The 16,458-nt window shown below is 37.2% G+C and overlaps 6 protein-coding genes across 6 annotated transcripts; 4 read left to right on the top strand and 2 right to left on the bottom strand.

Annotated features, from left to right (window-relative positions):
* Nucleotides 1-350: 350 nt before the first annotated feature.
* Nucleotides 351-935, bottom strand: RHIMIDRAFT_288455 (uncharacterized protein; the record flags this gene model as incomplete). The annotated part of the gene is made up of 3 exons (XM_023613569.1): nt 689-935; nt 507-636; nt 351-445 (listed from the first exon to the last, which is right to left on the bottom strand). The coding sequence occupies exons 1-3, from the start codon at nt 776-778 to the stop codon at nt 351-353; spliced, it is 315 nt and encodes a 104-aa protein (XP_023471306.1). The 5' UTR covers nt 779-935.
* A 2,436-nt stretch (nt 936-3,371) lies between these two features.
* Nucleotides 3,372-3,994, top strand: RHIMIDRAFT_310271 (uncharacterized protein; the record flags this gene model as incomplete). The annotated part of the gene is made up of 2 exons (XM_023614642.1): nt 3,372-3,892; nt 3,945-3,994. The coding sequence occupies exons 1-2, from the start codon at nt 3,511-3,513 to the stop codon at nt 3,992-3,994; spliced, it is 432 nt and encodes a 143-aa protein (XP_023471305.1). The 5' UTR covers nt 3,372-3,510.
* A 725-nt stretch (nt 3,995-4,719) lies between these two features.
* On the top strand, nt 4,720-6,220 carry RHIMIDRAFT_243645 (elongation factor 1-alpha; the record flags this gene model as incomplete). Its single annotated transcript, XM_023609969.1, has 3 exons — nt 4,720-4,773; nt 4,833-5,922; nt 5,988-6,220. 3 exons carry the CDS (start codon nt 4,720-4,722, stop codon nt 6,218-6,220), a joined length of 1,377 nt encoding a protein of 458 aa, XP_023471304.1.
* Nucleotides 6,221-7,174: 954 nt separating this feature from the next.
* RHIMIDRAFT_288453 (glycoside hydrolase) lies at nt 7,175-11,107 on the bottom strand (the record flags this gene model as incomplete). The annotated part of the gene is made up of 8 exons (XM_023613568.1): nt 7,175-8,161; nt 8,219-8,431; nt 8,480-8,573; nt 8,624-8,963; nt 9,025-9,825; nt 10,635-10,858; nt 10,918-11,000; nt 11,075-11,107. 8 exons carry the CDS (start codon nt 11,105-11,107, stop codon nt 7,394-7,396), a joined length of 2,556 nt encoding a protein of 851 aa, XP_023471303.1. The 3' UTR covers nt 7,175-7,393.
* Nucleotides 11,108-12,399: 1,292 nt separating this feature from the next.
* Nucleotides 12,400-13,224, top strand: RHIMIDRAFT_9543 (uncharacterized protein). Its single transcript, XM_023615921.1, has 3 exons — nt 12,400-12,874; nt 12,918-13,135; nt 13,188-13,224. The coding sequence occupies exons 1-2, from the start codon at nt 12,528-12,530 to the stop codon at nt 13,024-13,026; spliced, it is 456 nt and encodes a 151-aa protein (XP_023471302.1). The 5' UTR covers nt 12,400-12,527; the 3' UTR covers nt 13,027-13,135; nt 13,188-13,224.
* On the top strand, nt 13,078-14,635 carry RHIMIDRAFT_254346 (uncharacterized protein). Its single transcript, XM_023611085.1, has 6 exons — nt 13,078-13,135; nt 13,188-13,452; nt 13,501-13,551; nt 13,597-13,698; nt 13,750-14,003; nt 14,058-14,635. The coding sequence occupies exons 2-6, from the start codon at nt 13,371-13,373 to the stop codon at nt 14,442-14,444; spliced, it is 876 nt and encodes a 291-aa protein (XP_023471301.1). The 5' UTR covers nt 13,078-13,135; nt 13,188-13,370; the 3' UTR covers nt 14,445-14,635.
* Nucleotides 14,636-16,458: the final 1,823 nt, after the last annotated feature.

The raw sequence follows: 16,458 nt of genomic DNA, 5'->3' as shown, positions 1-16,458 counted from the left end.
TTTATTCTCTGGCTTTCAATACGGTGTCTTCCCCAAGGGTTCCAGTAGACAAAAAACTAAAAGCAAACTAAATCGTTTCTTTAATAAAGAGTCAAAGATGCTTAATATTTAATAGATAACTGGAACATTTATTTTTATTTGGTCTGTAATATGCCTCAAATATATAAAGAAGTAATAGGGAAAGTATGAGTCGATGAGTCTCTATATAACATTATTGTATACTAAGACGAGAGAGGGCTCATTATTACAAACAGTGTCATTTTATATAAAGACAGTTTTTTTTGTAAAAAGTATATTTTATTCAAGCACCGCTAGTTAGCTTGTATTTTACACGTATAAAACGTATCTTCCTATTTACCAACAGTTTTTCTTTTAAACAAGACTGCGACCATGTACCCATCCGTTTTCCAGCCATAGTCGAGCTCGATATTAGTATCTTTATATTCTATCGCACAAAAATAAAAATTAAAGAACTTGACCTTATTCAAAGGATACCTTCAGCATACCTTCATTGGGCTTACGACGCTTGTTTTTAACATGCTTAATATTAAACAAGGTTTTCCACAGCTTGTCTTGCCACACAATGCTCCCATAACTGTCTTTGAAGTTAGTTGACCCAGTGAGGACTGTTTCTTGCTACAAGCATCACCGTTAGTAAACATATAACTGAGATACAAATAATGCTTACTTTACGTGTTTCGAAGCTGTACTCTTCTGTTAAACATTGTGGCGGAACTGGGAACTTATTTTTGTATGCTCGTTCCAATAAATCATACATGCAGTCATTGCCACTGAATGGCGCAAAAACTACCAGCGATTAGGAGCATTAATAGGTTTATGCATACTCAGTAGCGACTCGCCGATGCTGTGGCTGGGTTTTGGTATAATGCTCCATGTTTTGACGTTATACAGTCTTTCCGTAAAGTAAATTCGCCTGTGATCGAAAATAAATGCACCCAATGGTGAGAACAAAATTCATGTTGTATGAAATGTAAATTCGTCGTTACCAAGAATATTTTCGTAGTATCAGCCTTGACATCCATGGATATACTGTATTTCCTAATTGAGATGTCGTATTGAAACCATTGTAATGTTATCAGAGTAATAACAAATACAAAAAGAATATGGCTCACTATCTCATTTAACAGTAATATTAATAGGTGGGCTGTCTTGGAGCAGAAACTAACCTAATATTAGAAATCGCCCTCTTTAGTCTCCTTGTAAAAAATTAAATTCTTTATTCGGTTTTTCCATGAAACCAGAAGAACATGTAGTCATATTTGGCAATGCATATTCTTGAATGGTTACGAAGCAGATTGCTCCTATTTCCTTTTTTTTTGTTTAAACTTCTCCTGGATAGTTATCGCTACCCTCCCCAGAATGCACCTTGGTGGTAAGTAAAACTAATATTAGGATATGTGCTCTAATACTAACATACTCTTTCTCTCTTTTTCTACATATACTCATTATCTCTCTCTCTTTTGATATAATGTCGCTTTATTCAAACGTGTTTTTCTTTGTCGTCTTTTTACGAAAATATTTTTTTTTATTTTACAACAATATTTTATAAAACTAACGTCAATAATTAATAAAAATACAGTATGTAACTGCTTCTTTTAACAACTGTGAGCTCAAACACAACGGTTTGTAGCTATTCTTCTTTGCATAGTCATAGTCAGAGATTTTTTCGTATTTTTCTTTATCAAAAATATCGATATATATTCCAAGAATTTTCCTAATAATCCATTCAAGTCGGTCAAGTGTGGAAATGCAACATTTGCTATGAACAAACGTGTAATATTGTTCGAAACTGTCTGTTTGGATATCCAAATCTTCAAACTTCTTATATTGCATTACGCCATCTGCTGATTTATTAGCTAGTATATTGATGTAAGTTGACATAAAGATATGGCAGATAAAAAAATTATGCATTGGCTTATTAATGGACCTTTCGTTGTATGCACTGTTTTGTTCTTCCTTTGTGTTCCTCAGAAAACCCAAAAAAAGCTCTATACAGATATAACCTTCCGTTTCTTGTTATGTGTATAGAGACATGTATATAGTATAATAAAATTATAACATAAAATGAAGCGATTATTTATAAATACTTTAGAGTATCGTGTCTGCGTAGCTGTTCGCAAACGTTATATGCATACAATCTAACATAGGAATATCGTAAAGATGTTCTATCGTAAAAGGATCAGCAGGTTATGCTAAATCTATCTTTTGTCACTAGCCTGTTGTTAGAGCACACTTTCTGGTCATATTGAATTTTTCATAGCATTCATCAATGACGTTAATGAGTTTTTCGGCATATCAAATGAGTAAATGTAGACTATATAAAAGTGGAAACTTACAATTCTATTGTTTAGGCCATTAGGAGCTTGCGCGACTATTCTATAGCAATGTGTCCAGAACTTCTGTGTTGTTGCAGGTGAAAGCTGGTCTTTTTTACAGCCTTTTTCAAACCAGTTACTTATAATAAGTAATCCTAAATTCATTGCATCTGCACGTAATAACGAGAATTTTTCTGTCAGCGTTCTCAGAATTTGCTAATAGTGTAAAAAGAAAAACGTATATGTAAGTAATAGTTCTATGTTCTTTTGCATTCAAAATTACGTACTCGGTGCTCTTTATAGTCTTGATTTAAAAAGGAGGGTACCTTACACTTCCGAGTAAAGTAGCTTTTATCAGGCTGTAATGAAATGCCTTCTGGCGAAGATTCAACTTGTGTTTTTTTGTCTTTTAGACTTGGGTGTGGAAGAGGATGGTGTTGGTCTCTTGGCTATATTGAAATTGAGCACAGAGGAAAGTGATTCAGTGTAGTGGATAACTTACGTGGCATTTGGTTAAATAAAAGAAGAGAAGAGCAAATTCAACAGCTTTAACAACAGTATTTATGTTATTGTTGTCAGGTGTGAAGTATAGCTACTGATATGTAAAAGTAGTAACAACAATTGCATTTTGACAACAAATCAAAGGAGTTTCCTTTGCTATACTAGAAGCAGTAACCATCTCACGGCACTTTGTTTATATTAACTCATGACAGTGGTCATGTAGGCTTTACCATCTCTTTCACTTCTTTTATTGCCGTTCAAGTAACTTTTGGGTACGTTATTGTTGTCTTTAGTGGAGAATTAAAAAAGATGAAACGAGAAGTTTGATAAGCTTCATGATGAAATCAACTTTAAATATGAACGACTCATCATCGTCAATATCGCTAACTGTTTTAGGTTGCTTTCAAGACCCTTATCCATATTTGGTCAGAGAACATTCGACTTTCACTGGAAACACAGCAAGAAACAACACTGCTTATAGGGGCATGATAGACGCACTGAAGGGTTTGATGTATGAGAAACCAAAGGAGGCTATTTACTCAGAGGCTTTTATAGCTCCAAAAAACTCTTGGTGAGTATAAAAAGCTTATGATGTACTTTTTTGAGATACTATCTTATATATGACAAGTTCATACATTGGTCTACTGCCTACTAACCACAAGTTTTCACCAATATGGAAACCAACAACAATACTGAGAGTTGGCATAGCCAATTGAAGACGGACTATTTACAAAGAAAGAGGAGTAGAAGACTGGATCGCTTAATCTTTATCTTGGTTGAAGATGTTCATACAGATTTTATGCACAATATCGCAAGGATGGCCGCTAATATCGGACGTATGGGCTCGGAGACTAGAGAGGCGGAAAAGAGAATGATTGCAGTAGAGGAGATCAATGAGCAGCCATTAAAAGATATGGTGCAGAAAGTGTATGTCGATGAAAAAGTTTTCTATAATGTCAAGTTTTTCACGACAGAAGTTGTGTACGATATATCAACTGAGCAAAGGATGATGACTGCTTGTAACTGTATAGACTTTCAGCGAAATAGGCGTGCCTGTAAGCATATGTATTTGGTTTATCGCTTCGATAAAAGCTGTGTAGTTTACAGCCAAGGTGGATTGTCACGATGGTAATAAGAGAAATGCTAATCTAACTTGAGAATTCATACCATGGATAATATTTATCCAGAATACTGTGTAGAATAATCATACCGAAGTAGTTACTGAAAGCTCTGATGTGCTTCAATCAGAAGTACCATCTGAAGCTGGAGGTAGAACGGATGAGTTGTTGACAAGCATCACGAATGTATGCAGACAAGCTTTAGAAAGTCGTATATATTTAATTTCTGCAAATAACAACAGACTGTTACAAATATATAATGAACTAAGACAGCTGTTGCCAGCTACTGAAAAGATGCAGCTTCTATAAAATATAAATATGCAAACACAAAGAAGATAAAGCATAAAATAAAAAAAATTCTTATTCTTTTTTTGAAACCATACAAGTCAACCATCCCAAGTTTTAAAGTTCAGAAAGGAGGGCAAAATAAGGGCATGCAAATAATAACTATACGTCATCATAGTCTTTTGCCTTTTCTATTCCTAGCTTCTATCCTTAATCCTACACATCTTCCCTTTCTCTTGCTCTTTTTCAATGCTTTTTCACTCTGCTATTCTTTAAGCAAGTCACATTTTAACGAATCTGATTGGGTTAAAATTTAGTTTACTCGGGAACAAAAGAAAAAAATTTGTTTGGTATAAATTGGAAAAGTATTCCGGTAGACGCTTGTTTCCTTCCCTTTTTATAAATCCAACTTTAAGGTATAGTACATCATCCATCCATCCATCCATCTCAAGCCATACTCATATCAGCTTATAGTCACAATGGGTAAGGAGAAGACTCACGTTAACGTTGTTGTCATTGGTCACGTCGATTCTGTAAGTACATAAAAAATGTTGTTAAATTTGACATTTCGACATCTTACACATGTTTAAAGGGTAAATCTACCACTACTGGTCACTTGATTTACAAGTGTGGTGGTATTGATAAGCGTACCATTGAAAAGTTCGAAAAGGAAGCCGCCGAACTCGGTAAGGGTTCCTTCAAGTACGCTTGGGTTCTTGACAAGCTCAAGGCTGAACGTGAACGTGGTATCACCATTGATATTGCTCTCTGGAAGTTCGAAACTCCCAAGTACAACGTCACCGTTATTGATGCTCCCGGTCACCGTGATTTCATCAAGAACATGATTACTGGTACCTCTCAAGCTGATTGTGGTATCCTTATTATCGCTGCTGGTACTGGTGAATTCGAAGCTGGTATCTCCAAGGACGGTCAAACCCGTGAACACGCTCTTTTGGCTTTCACCCTCGGTGTCCGTCAATTGATCGTTGCCATTAACAAGATGGATACCACCAAGTGGTCCGAAGCTCGTTACAACGAAATCGTCAAGGAAGTTTCTTCCTTCATCAAGAAGATTGGTTACAACCCCAAGTCTGTTCCTTTCGTCCCCATCTCCGGTTGGCACGGTGACAACATGTTGGAAGAATCCAACAACATGCCCTGGTTCAAGGGATGGACCAAGGAAACCAAGGCTGGTAACAAGACTGGTAAGACTCTCTTGGAAGCCATCGACAACATTGACCCTCCTACTCGTCCTGTTGACAAGCCTCTCCGTCTTCCTCTTCAAGATGTTTACAAGATCGGTGGTATCGGTACTGTCCCCGTCGGTCGTGTCGAAACTGGTGTCATCAAGGCTGGTATGGTTGTCACCTTCGCCCCCGCTAACGTCACCACTGAAGTTAAGTCCGTCGAAATGCACCACGAAACCCTCGCTGAAGGTCTTCCCGGTGACAACGTCGGTTTCAACGTCAAGAACGTTTCCGTCAAGGATATCCGTCGTGGTAACGTCTGCTCTGACTCCAAGAACGATCCCGCTAAGGAATCTGGCTCTTTCACTGCTCAAGTTATCATCTTGAACCACCCTGGTCAAATTGGTGCTGGTTACGCTCCTGTCTTGGATTGTCACACTGCTCACATCGCCTGTAAATTCTCTGAATTGATTGAAAAGATCGATCGTCGTTCCGGTAAGTAAAAACATTAGAGCCAATCAAATTGCATTATTAATGGGTGATTTTTGGGGTGCGTGTAGGTAAGAAGCTCGAAGATGCTCCTAAGTTCGTTAAGTCCGGTGACTCTGCTATCGTCAAGATGATCCCCACCAAGCCTATGTGTGTTGAAGCTTACACTGACTATCCTCCTCTCGGTCGTTTCGCCGTCCGTGATATGCGTCAAACCGTTGCTGTTGGTGTCATTAAGGCCGTTGAAAAGGTTGACAAGGCTGGTAAGACAACCAAGTCCGCTGCCAAGGCCGGTAAGAAATAAATTTCTTAATGCTGTACATGGAAAAGTAGAAAGCACTTTTGTCTTAAATAAAAAAAATAATCTTTGAAAGTGTATAAAATGGTTTTTTTGTATTATGACTTGTGTTTATTGCTTCAGTTCGAAGGATTATTTAAGTGAAGTATGCAATGTAAAGAATAGACTCTGTCTATAATATTCTTTTTCGCAATGACAATGGAATTATTGGTTGATATTTTATAATCTATTCTAAGCTAAGTGCGAACGAAACTGTTGAATTAACAATAGTCTCTGATGTTTTTGAAGTTACAGTTTAAATAACTGCAACTAAAGGTGACTCCATTTGAAACAGGTTGAAGTTCTTGTAAAAAAATGGTTGATCTTGTGTGCATTCCAATTCGATGACTTGTAGGAGGAAGTTCCCAGGATATCGAAACTTGAGAAGTATAGAGATGTGTTGCTAATTGCTTTAGTGTGGGATACTCGATGGATCTTTGGATATTTTGCTCGACGCACAAGTTACACTTTTGTTTCGTATACAAGCGATCTTGATCCCTAGTAAGTGACGGCGTATCACGACACCTTAGTTGCTGTAAAACTGATAACGCTATATATAAAAGCAATTAGTGATATGAATAAAGTAGACAGTCTTGAGTCAAATCTTACTAGAAGCAACAGCTTGAACGATAGTAGTAAAAGTACGATGAGACTGTATGTATCTTTATTCGGAATAAAGAGAAAAAGGAGATGGTAGTATAACCAATATTTATATATTAAGACACTGTAGTATTTAAACTGCATTGACTATATTTGATTAAAGTGTAACAGATCCTATAGTAACATTGGGTTCAGCTTCAGGTATTATTATTTAAGCACTGAATAATAAAATGAACGCTACAGGGCGCCTTTGGCTATTATCATGAATAGTATTTAATAAGGATGTTTCAATTATTGTAATATTAAAAGCTTGCTGTTTAGCCCGGTGGTTGTATGACCTGCATTATCTGTGGTATCTGCGTCGCTACTAGCTGACAGTTGCATTTGTGCACGAATTTGAAAACAACTAGTTTTTGGTATTCAAAAGGTATACATTTATTTATAAGGTTGCTAATATTACAAAGGACAAATAAAACATCAACTCTTGCGCTACAGACCATAAAAAGCACAGACACCTCTATTTTTCCGGACTATCAACATTTACAAGAAGAGACTTAGAGCCAAGCGAACAAATCTGTCTAGAATTGGTCCTTTCATATACTTTTGCATTCTAGGCGACAAAATAAAGTCTACAGACTGTCTGATGTCACGGCTTGATGCACCAATATGAGCAGTGAATTTGCCGGAAGGAATAATCCAGGACTTGGAATCAGTATCCCAGATACTCAGTTCAGTTGACGTCAATTCAAATTTGACCTTTTCCTCTTTACTTGCCTTGATAAACACCTTTTCGAAACCACGTAGAAGCTTGGGTGGTTCATTTGCGCTTTCAGGGAAACTAAGATAAAGCTGGGGGATTTCAGCACCATCAAGATGACCTGTGTTTTTGATTGTTACTGTGGCAGTGACTTTAGTAGATTTTTCAGATGCTTCGACCTTGACTGTGAGGCCACTATAAGTAAAGTTGGTATACGACAAGCCATGACCGAATGGGAAAAGAGGGGTAACATTATGAGCATCAAACCATTTGTATCCCATCAAAAGCTTTTCTTTGTAAACAACATTATGGGCAGAATCCGGTTTGACAGGATAGTCTGAGGCTTTCTTGGCAATGGTATATGGGAGACGACCAGAAGGATTAACCGTGCCAGTAACAACATCAGCAAGAGAGTTTCCAGATTCTTGTCCAGGAAGGCCTGGCCAAACAATAGCCTTGATATTGGGATGGTCAATCCAAGGCATCAGGACAGGTCCTACAGAGTGTATGACTACGACAGTATTCATGTTTGCATCAGCGACGGCTTTGATCTTTGGAAAGACAGTGTGTTTAACAATCAATTATCGGAAAACATAAAAAATACTTACTAAGTTATCTCCATTGTTCCATAAGCTAAGATTGTTACGATCACCAACATTGCCATCTACAACAATAAATCCTTCTCCTGAGTCAGCGCTCGAAAATACAAAAGCAACATCAGCATCCTTGGCAGCAGCAGCAGCACCGTCAAGGTCCCAGTCATCTAAGGACTTTGTAAACTTGACATCTTTGCCCAAAGCGTTTCTAAGGCCAGTGATAGGCTATATTAATAGAGTTAGTTTGATGGCTATAGAAAAAGAAATACTTACGTCAACGAGATATGGGAAGACAGCAGTACCAGATCCCCAGCCTTGAGCGAGGGTACCTTTATTACAACTATGAGCGAGACATGCATTAATACCACTAAAAAATAATGTTAATTCTACATCAGAACATATGCAGTATAAGCTTACTCTGGGTTGACTGCAGCATCACTTCCTACAAAAGCAACCTTCTTGACAGACTTATCTAATGGCAGAATTCCGCTATTTTTCAAAAGTACAGTAGAGGCTGCACCCATTGAACGGACCAACTTGTAATGATCAGATTGAACATTGACATAAGATACTTTGTCAGGATGGAAAGAGTCAAGCGTAGTCTTGGGGAAATCTTTATCCTGTCCAAGTTTATACCAAGCAGCGACAATACGAGTAGCCATATCTGTCACGCGAGACTCTGGGACTTTTTTGGCGTGAACGGCATCTGTCAAGTTTTTACCAAAGTATGAACCGCTAGAACCGATAGTGATATTACCTGGAATAAACAAAAGAGAAAAAACTCAGTAAAATGATTAAAAAGAAACAAGTAGTGTTACCTGGCATGTTCATATCAAGACCATGATTTGCCGAATCAACGGTGGACATAGTGGCTAACCAATCTGATTGGACAAATCCTTTGAACCCAAGTTCACCCTTTAAGACAGTGTTTAAAAGATAATCGTTCTCGCAAGCAAAGATTCCGTTGATTTGGTTGTAACTACACATGATGGAGCCAACGCCTGCTTCAACAGCACGAGCAAAGGGCCAGAGATATATTTCATGTAGAGTCCTTTCGTCGATATCAGATGACCCGGTATTTCTATTAAGTTCTTGGTCGTTTAAGATGTAGTGTTTGGCAGTAGCAATGACACCTTGACTCTGGATACCTAAAACAGTTTCTTCAGCGAGAACACCCGTCAAGAATGGATCTTCACCGCCTGATTCCCAGCCACGGCCACCTTCAGGAGATCTCATAAAATTCACTGCGGGACCCAGTTGAACATTAGCACCCCTTCCGCGAAATTCTTGGCCCATATAAACACCACGATCACGGATGGCCATTCTATCAAATGAGGCGGCGGCATTAATGCCAGCAACACCAGAGGTTACGTTGTAAGCGAGCTGAACACCAAGTGGAGAATCTTGCAAGCAAAGAGAGGGAAAATCAGGATTGCTGATGGCAAAAGTATTACCTTCACAATGGCCGCTTCCAAAGCCAATACCAGTAGTGATATTGACCTTTTGCTCGAGAGACATTCTACTAACCAAGGCCTTTGCCATAGTATAGGCTTCATCCCAAGAACGAAGATTGATTTTGGGTTCAGTTGGCTTTGCTGAGGAAGATACAGCCAGTAGTCCTATGGTAGTAGCAGTAAAAAGAGAAAGAATATGCATACATCAAACAATTGAGAAAGAATTGATTCATTTTATAGTTGCATCTGACCTTAATTGTTTCTTATTACTGTCTTTCCTTATCTGGAAATAAAATCAGACATACGTTGTGCCTATCAATGTTTCGTTTGGTGCCTGCAAACTCTAGTTTTATTAATAGAAAGGATAATAGGAGAAGTATACAACAGCATTTCAGGACATTAAAAAGTATTAAAATACTCCTATAATAAAAAGTTTCATCTTACTTGGACTCCTTTTGCTCCAACCTCATGCGTCATTCCTGCAGCCAAATATTTTGGTCAGTATTTTCCCAGAGCATGACCTCCCCTCAATTCTGCAGCCTCTAATGACACATTGCATAATGAATTAAATAATAAATATGAAGTAATTGTTTATTGATACCTGACCTAAAAGAGAAAGCTTGACATATATAATAAATATATGACATAACGATGTATTTAAGCGTTAATAGACAAGATACAAGAATAAACATTACAATAGATCTAAAAAAATATGCATCTTAACAGATTGATTCTTCAATATGAATTCAGAAACCATACAAGAAAAAGCAAGCAATCAATACACACCTGATTCTCCTTTACTTCTTTGCTGATCTCCAGTGTGATTAATCAATTCTTTATCCTCTGATTAAAGAATTCTTTGTTGAATTTCTTCTTTTCAAACTAGTATTGTAAACCAAGTGTACATATGCAAATGATCAGTTCTTAAATACAATATACATAACAAGGTAGGATTAGACTGAAAGCGATACAACTTGGTAAGACGCACAACCCCATCCGTCTTTGTAGATCTTGCGCCTGTCTGGATTGACGTCCATTTTGTTCAGTTATGCCGTCATGATAGCAGATTCTTCTTCCCCAGGAAAATAAGACAAACAGTCCTTCATCAGGACAACTATTGCTTTGAAACATAGGAGCCCGTGTATTATATACAACTTCTGAATGCGACATAGATAGCCGCTTTTCGTAAACTTTGACCCTAATCCAGATAACAAAAATTAATTTATGATTCGAATGATCCTATGATATTCTACTTACATTGCTAGAGGAGCCTTGATGAAACAGTAAACGACCTCGCTGCTCTCTAATAATTGTGATCTCTCTAAAGCCATCGATACCAACTTAAGAGTAATAAATAATAACATTCTAGATAAATGTCATTTAACTCGAGAACTTGAATATCAAGAATATTTACAGCAGAAGTGGTCTCACTAGTGTAGTCTTCCATTTCGATTCAGGCATCACAGTTCCACCCCTTGACTGCTGTCGGAACGTATTAGCCAATAGAAAATCATAATTTGAATAATCGACTGTTAGCGCTTTAGAGTATTTCTGACCTACCTCTTTTTTTCCCCTGGTTTGGAAATGCAAAAAATTAGAAAGCGTAGTACGAGTTAATTTTGGTGCTCCCAAATGACGGTAGCAAAAGACTACTTAATAAGAATATAAGCTTTTTCATCCTTTTTCTCTCCACCAGTTTTTACTGCTGTTAACTGACAAAAAAACACATTCATTAATTTATCAACCTTTAACTGTCTATAAAAAGCACACAAAAATCTCAGCTTCTAGTTGCTTAAAATTAACCTTTTTTTTCTTTTTCTTTTTCTTCTTTACAGATACCCCTTGCTTTTTTTCTCCCTGTGACGATGCTTTGTGCTTTGGCTCTGTTCATCCTTTAGAGCACTGGACACACTCTCTGTTCACGCTGTAATCCTAGTACGGTCATATTGGTGATTCAAGTGACTTGCAGATTCTGGGCTGGCTACATCGTCTGGGACCAGGCCCTGTTATGTGATTAACCGCTTTGCCCTTTATCTGTGAACAGAGAAATGCTCTCTAAGTGTGGCTGCTCGAATAAATGCTTATGCTGTTACTAGACGGTATCGAACCAAAAGCTGCTTTGGGTAGTTTGCTGAGTCAAAACCTTCTTCTGAGCTTGCGAGACGACTGGTAGACGAGACTGAGCCGATCCATAGCTACCTGTTGGCAGCCTGTCAATCCAGGCTTGTTTGGGGCTGTTCAGCTTGTACTTTCTAAGCTTTTCAGATGTTTAATTTCAGTCTTGATACATCACTCCTTTTTATAAGGTATACACACCCTTGACATTCAGTGTATACCTTTCTTTTTTTGGGATCACATGTACTCTTATCTTCCCGTGGTTGACCCTGTTAATCAAGACTATTATTGTCTTGAGAACTGAAAGGAGTACGCTTTTATTATAAATGTAAATGACGCGCTTTATCTTTTTTAATACCACGTAAAATGTTCTATGGCTACTATGACAAGTACATCTTCATTGATGCACATATAATTACTCATTGCCACTGATAAAAGTGAAAGAGGAAAATGCTTTTTGATCAATAGAAAAAGTTGTGTGTGAAAGTTAAAATTTCAAGTGCTTTGTGCGTAATACATTAGCCTTGTTCTAAGAATCAAGTTCTGTTCAATGTTACACTTGGAGTGCAAACAAGTATAAAATGGCTGCAAACCACCTTCTTGCAGTTAAATAGAATGAATATACACCGTAGGCTTGTGTTATTTATAAATTGGTATTGTATACTTGCGTCTATTGTTATTGCTACTCCATTACCTGGTCGCATATATCCTGGTACATCTCTATACAATAAAAACTACTACTCTTTTGATACATGTTTCTTTTTTTTACAGCATGTGCATATTTAAGCAGCAAAATTTATTGCTTTGGAGGAGCTCTAGGTCGACTTCCAAATTCTACAGACCCAAATATCTACTCTCTTAGTTTAGATTACAGCACCCCTGTATCCGTCAGCAGCATGAACGCAAACTGGAAAGAAGTCCCTCTTAACAACTTTGACCCTGAGAAAAGATACAGTCCTCAATTTACAGCACTATCCGACAGCAGGAGACTGTTCATCAACAGCGGGGATGCCACACACTTGATAAATCAAAACATTGTATTCGATTCATATGACAATACTTGGCAGAAACTACCAGACTTTTCTGATGATAAACAAAGGTATGCTTAAACGCAGATATTCTGGTATTTAACATATTTATAGAGCTAATGGATGTGCAGTAAGTGTGCCTTCAAATACAGGTGATACTATTATTGTGTTCGGTGGTCAAGCGATAGAAGTGTCCCCAATGGTTATTGGAAATAAAACGTAAGAGAAAACATATACATGCCAGAAAACACTCCAAAACGGTATACTGTAGCAGTGAGTCTCATACTGGTCTACCTTTACTCAACAGCACAATATATTACACTTCATCCCAGGTAAATAGGCTGTTTTGGGTAACAAAAAGTCATTCTTATATATTTATCAAAGACTTGGGCATATCTTTCACCGCAAATCAATGTACCACTCGATAAGATTCCTTATGAACACTCGGCAACGCTTCATCCAAGATCAGGTATTATATACTACTTTGGAGGAAGAAATTGTGATAGTAAGGGCTATTATTGTAACGTTGCCAGTCTCCAATGGGGATTCATTTTTGATACCAAAAAAATGATGTGGGGTCGAAACAACTACACTGCCTCCGTCGGTAGTCGGTTTCCTTCGGCTAGAAATGGATTGACAACTGTACTTGGTATATGCAAATCTAACATGTTACTACATGATAATAACTTAAATGTAGCACCTGATTCTCAGCATATCGTTTTATATGGTGGTCACAATGATTCAGAAGGTAAAAGGAGTATCGAAAAGAAGGGCGTATTTTGACTTTAAACAGCTGTTCCTGATATTATGTATACTCTGAACCTCGATAATAACAAATGGACGCAAGTCAACATAGGGACTGACAACAGCGATCTTGCAAGGTCTTATCACTCAGGTACCTCTGTCTTTCGGTAGCTTTTGTTAAATATACTTAATATACTTTTAGCTGTTCTAGTAAATACCACACTTTTCATTCTTTTCGGAATGAATAGAGATGCTATTTTTTCCACAACTATACTTGCTTATAATGTAACCGATGTATCAAATATACATCAACTTGATTATTACTCTTCTGGTGCAATCGACACAAACACTACTCTAGGTCAGCCTAGTCCCTTAGCTTCTTCCGTACCATTGTCTAGTCCCAAATCTTTATCAGCAGGGGCAAAGGCTGGTATAGTTGTTGGATCAATTGTGGGCGTAAGTCTGTTATATTAAAGAAGAACATTCTTTTACTCACTCTGCTCTCTTCAGGCAGTAGCAATCTTCAGTGCGCTCTTTCTTCTTTATCGTAAAAAGTCAGCGAAATGTATGCAGTCAGCAGTTCAGGATCCAGATGAACAGTCAATGGATGAAAAGAAGGATTTGGATTGGCACAATATTGAGCGTCAGTACTTTGAACTCGATACGCCTTCTACAGTAGCAGTGGCGGAATCTCTTTATAGGATTTCTGCGGATCAGCAAGTGTTATCTCCCAATGCCAATCCAGACAGCACATACACTGTTTCCAAAGCTATAGATAAGTCACAAATGCCAAATGTAGAAGCAACTCATACAATGGAAGGTTCAGCACAGACCCCGGATGCTGCAGCCTTTTATATAAAAGGTTTATTGCAGACGCCTGATACTGTAACAAAGTAAATTTAGAATTGAGAACAGATTGCTAGACTGCAACTCTAACGTATAGCCATACACATACTTTTTTTTATATTATTAAAATTTGATCATTGAACAGTAGTATGCCATTGTACGGCTCATTTTAATAGTTATCATTTATTAATGAGTCGAGAAAAAGTAAATCCTTATTGACCGAAATTAAAAAGGTGGCCTTTATTTTATTTTATTTTTGTTTATACAAGTTTTATATCAAACGAGTGTCCCCAAAGAGCCATCACATCCAGCTTTTGAATTCTCCACAAAGGATCGACCGCTTACAGCAATGATATACGGCTGTATCAGGACCATGTATGGCAATATCTTTTTTCTTCATTTGTATTAGTACTTGTTACATACGAATTATTTTATTTGAGAAAATAGATTAAAGAAACATGAATAGCCGCATCTGAAGAGATTGTTAAAATTCGTAAAAGCGACAAGGTCAAATCCACCATCTACAAGTACACATAAAGAAAGCTGAGGATTTTTTTTTCATATTTTTTGTACTGGTGTGCGAGATAAAGAAAACTGTGCGGTTATCTGGTGTATTTTCATGGTAACGTGTATTACTTGAGATGGAAGATATGTCTAGCTCAGTGGCTGCTAACTTTACTATCACCTGTTGTAGATCACCTTCTTTTTATTAAAGAATGAATCCAAACAAACGATTTATACAAAAAATCTCGTCTTTATTTCAATAAAATAACAAGTTTATTTATATGTTTTTGGTGAAGTTAATGGTTATCTTAGGGAATCCATTTGTTCCTGTATACGGCTCCAATATAATTGATTCCTAAAAGTGAATGTCGTGTTTTTCAAATTTAGATATCGTATTGAAAACAACAGATCAAGAAACTCATTTTTTCCATTGTAATGTTACCAAAGTAACAGCAAGTACCAGTGAAAATGATTCACTAACCCATTTGATAGCGATATCAACGGCTGAAATTAACTTAATGTTCAAATTAACCTGAGTAGTTGTCGCTACCTTCCCCCCAAGATGCATCTTGGTGGTAAGTAAAACCAATATTGGAATATACACCTTCTACATGCATATATTGTATATATCTCTCTCTTTTGACATGATATCATCTACTTCATTAACAATCACTATTACTCTTATATGAAAAACCATTTTATTTCTTTTTATCAAACATATTTTTCTTTGTTGTCTTTTACGACAATAATTAATGAAAATACAATAAAGTTGTCACAGGAAGACATAAGTTTTGTCAGTATGTATACACCAATGAGCCTGCATTTCGCATCGATCTCAGAGAGAGCCATACTTTGGCCAAGAAGAGAAGCATGAGTAGAAAGAGTTGTACATAGGGCACAGGCTAACACGACAGTTAGCTTGAACACTATATGACCCTATAACATATCTAAGACGCAAGCCTAGTATCTATACGCCCTTTAAGAGAGAAGATAACAAGGTTGTTCAAATTGAATTAAGCAAGCAGTATCATTACCAACCATCACTTTATCTTTTGGAGTAACACTCTAAATGCCCTGGATTGATACGAGTTCTCGGAAGAAAGCTGCATAATCACGGACAGCATACCTACTCATAGAGTACCAAGCATAAGAAAATTAATTGAAATTAATGGTATAACATCCTCCTTATTTTATTTCCCATTGATCAAAACTCAGTCAGACAGAATAGGTTTGATACTTTTGCAAGGAGCAAAATTAAAAAGACAAAACTGCTGATGTTACGATGTTATGCTTTTCGGTGATATACAGTGCTTTTGCCGCTACTCGGTATCTAGAGTACAAAGCTGTTTAATAAACCTCATTTTGTGCGCCAAAGACTCCAAAATAGGCGTTCATGTCACAGTTATCATTAGCTTACACTATTGTTGCATCTTCTTACTTTACTAAGCATCATTTGGTGAAGAGCTGATAGCTTTTAAATTTACTCGTACCAGCTATCAAGTTCATTGTCACTTTGTTGTTTATGTGCTTTATTATTATCAATAAAACAGAAAGGCACTCC

Source organism: Rhizopus microsporus, assembly GCF_002708625.1.
Source record: "Rhizopus microsporus ATCC 52813 unplaced genomic scaffold scaffold_1, whole genome shotgun sequence".
Classification (NCBI taxonomy): domain Eukaryota; kingdom Fungi; phylum Mucoromycota; class Mucoromycetes; order Mucorales; family Rhizopodaceae; genus Rhizopus; species Rhizopus microsporus.
Note: the sequence above shows the minus strand (reverse complement) of the source record. Positions and strands in the feature narration are given on the sequence as shown.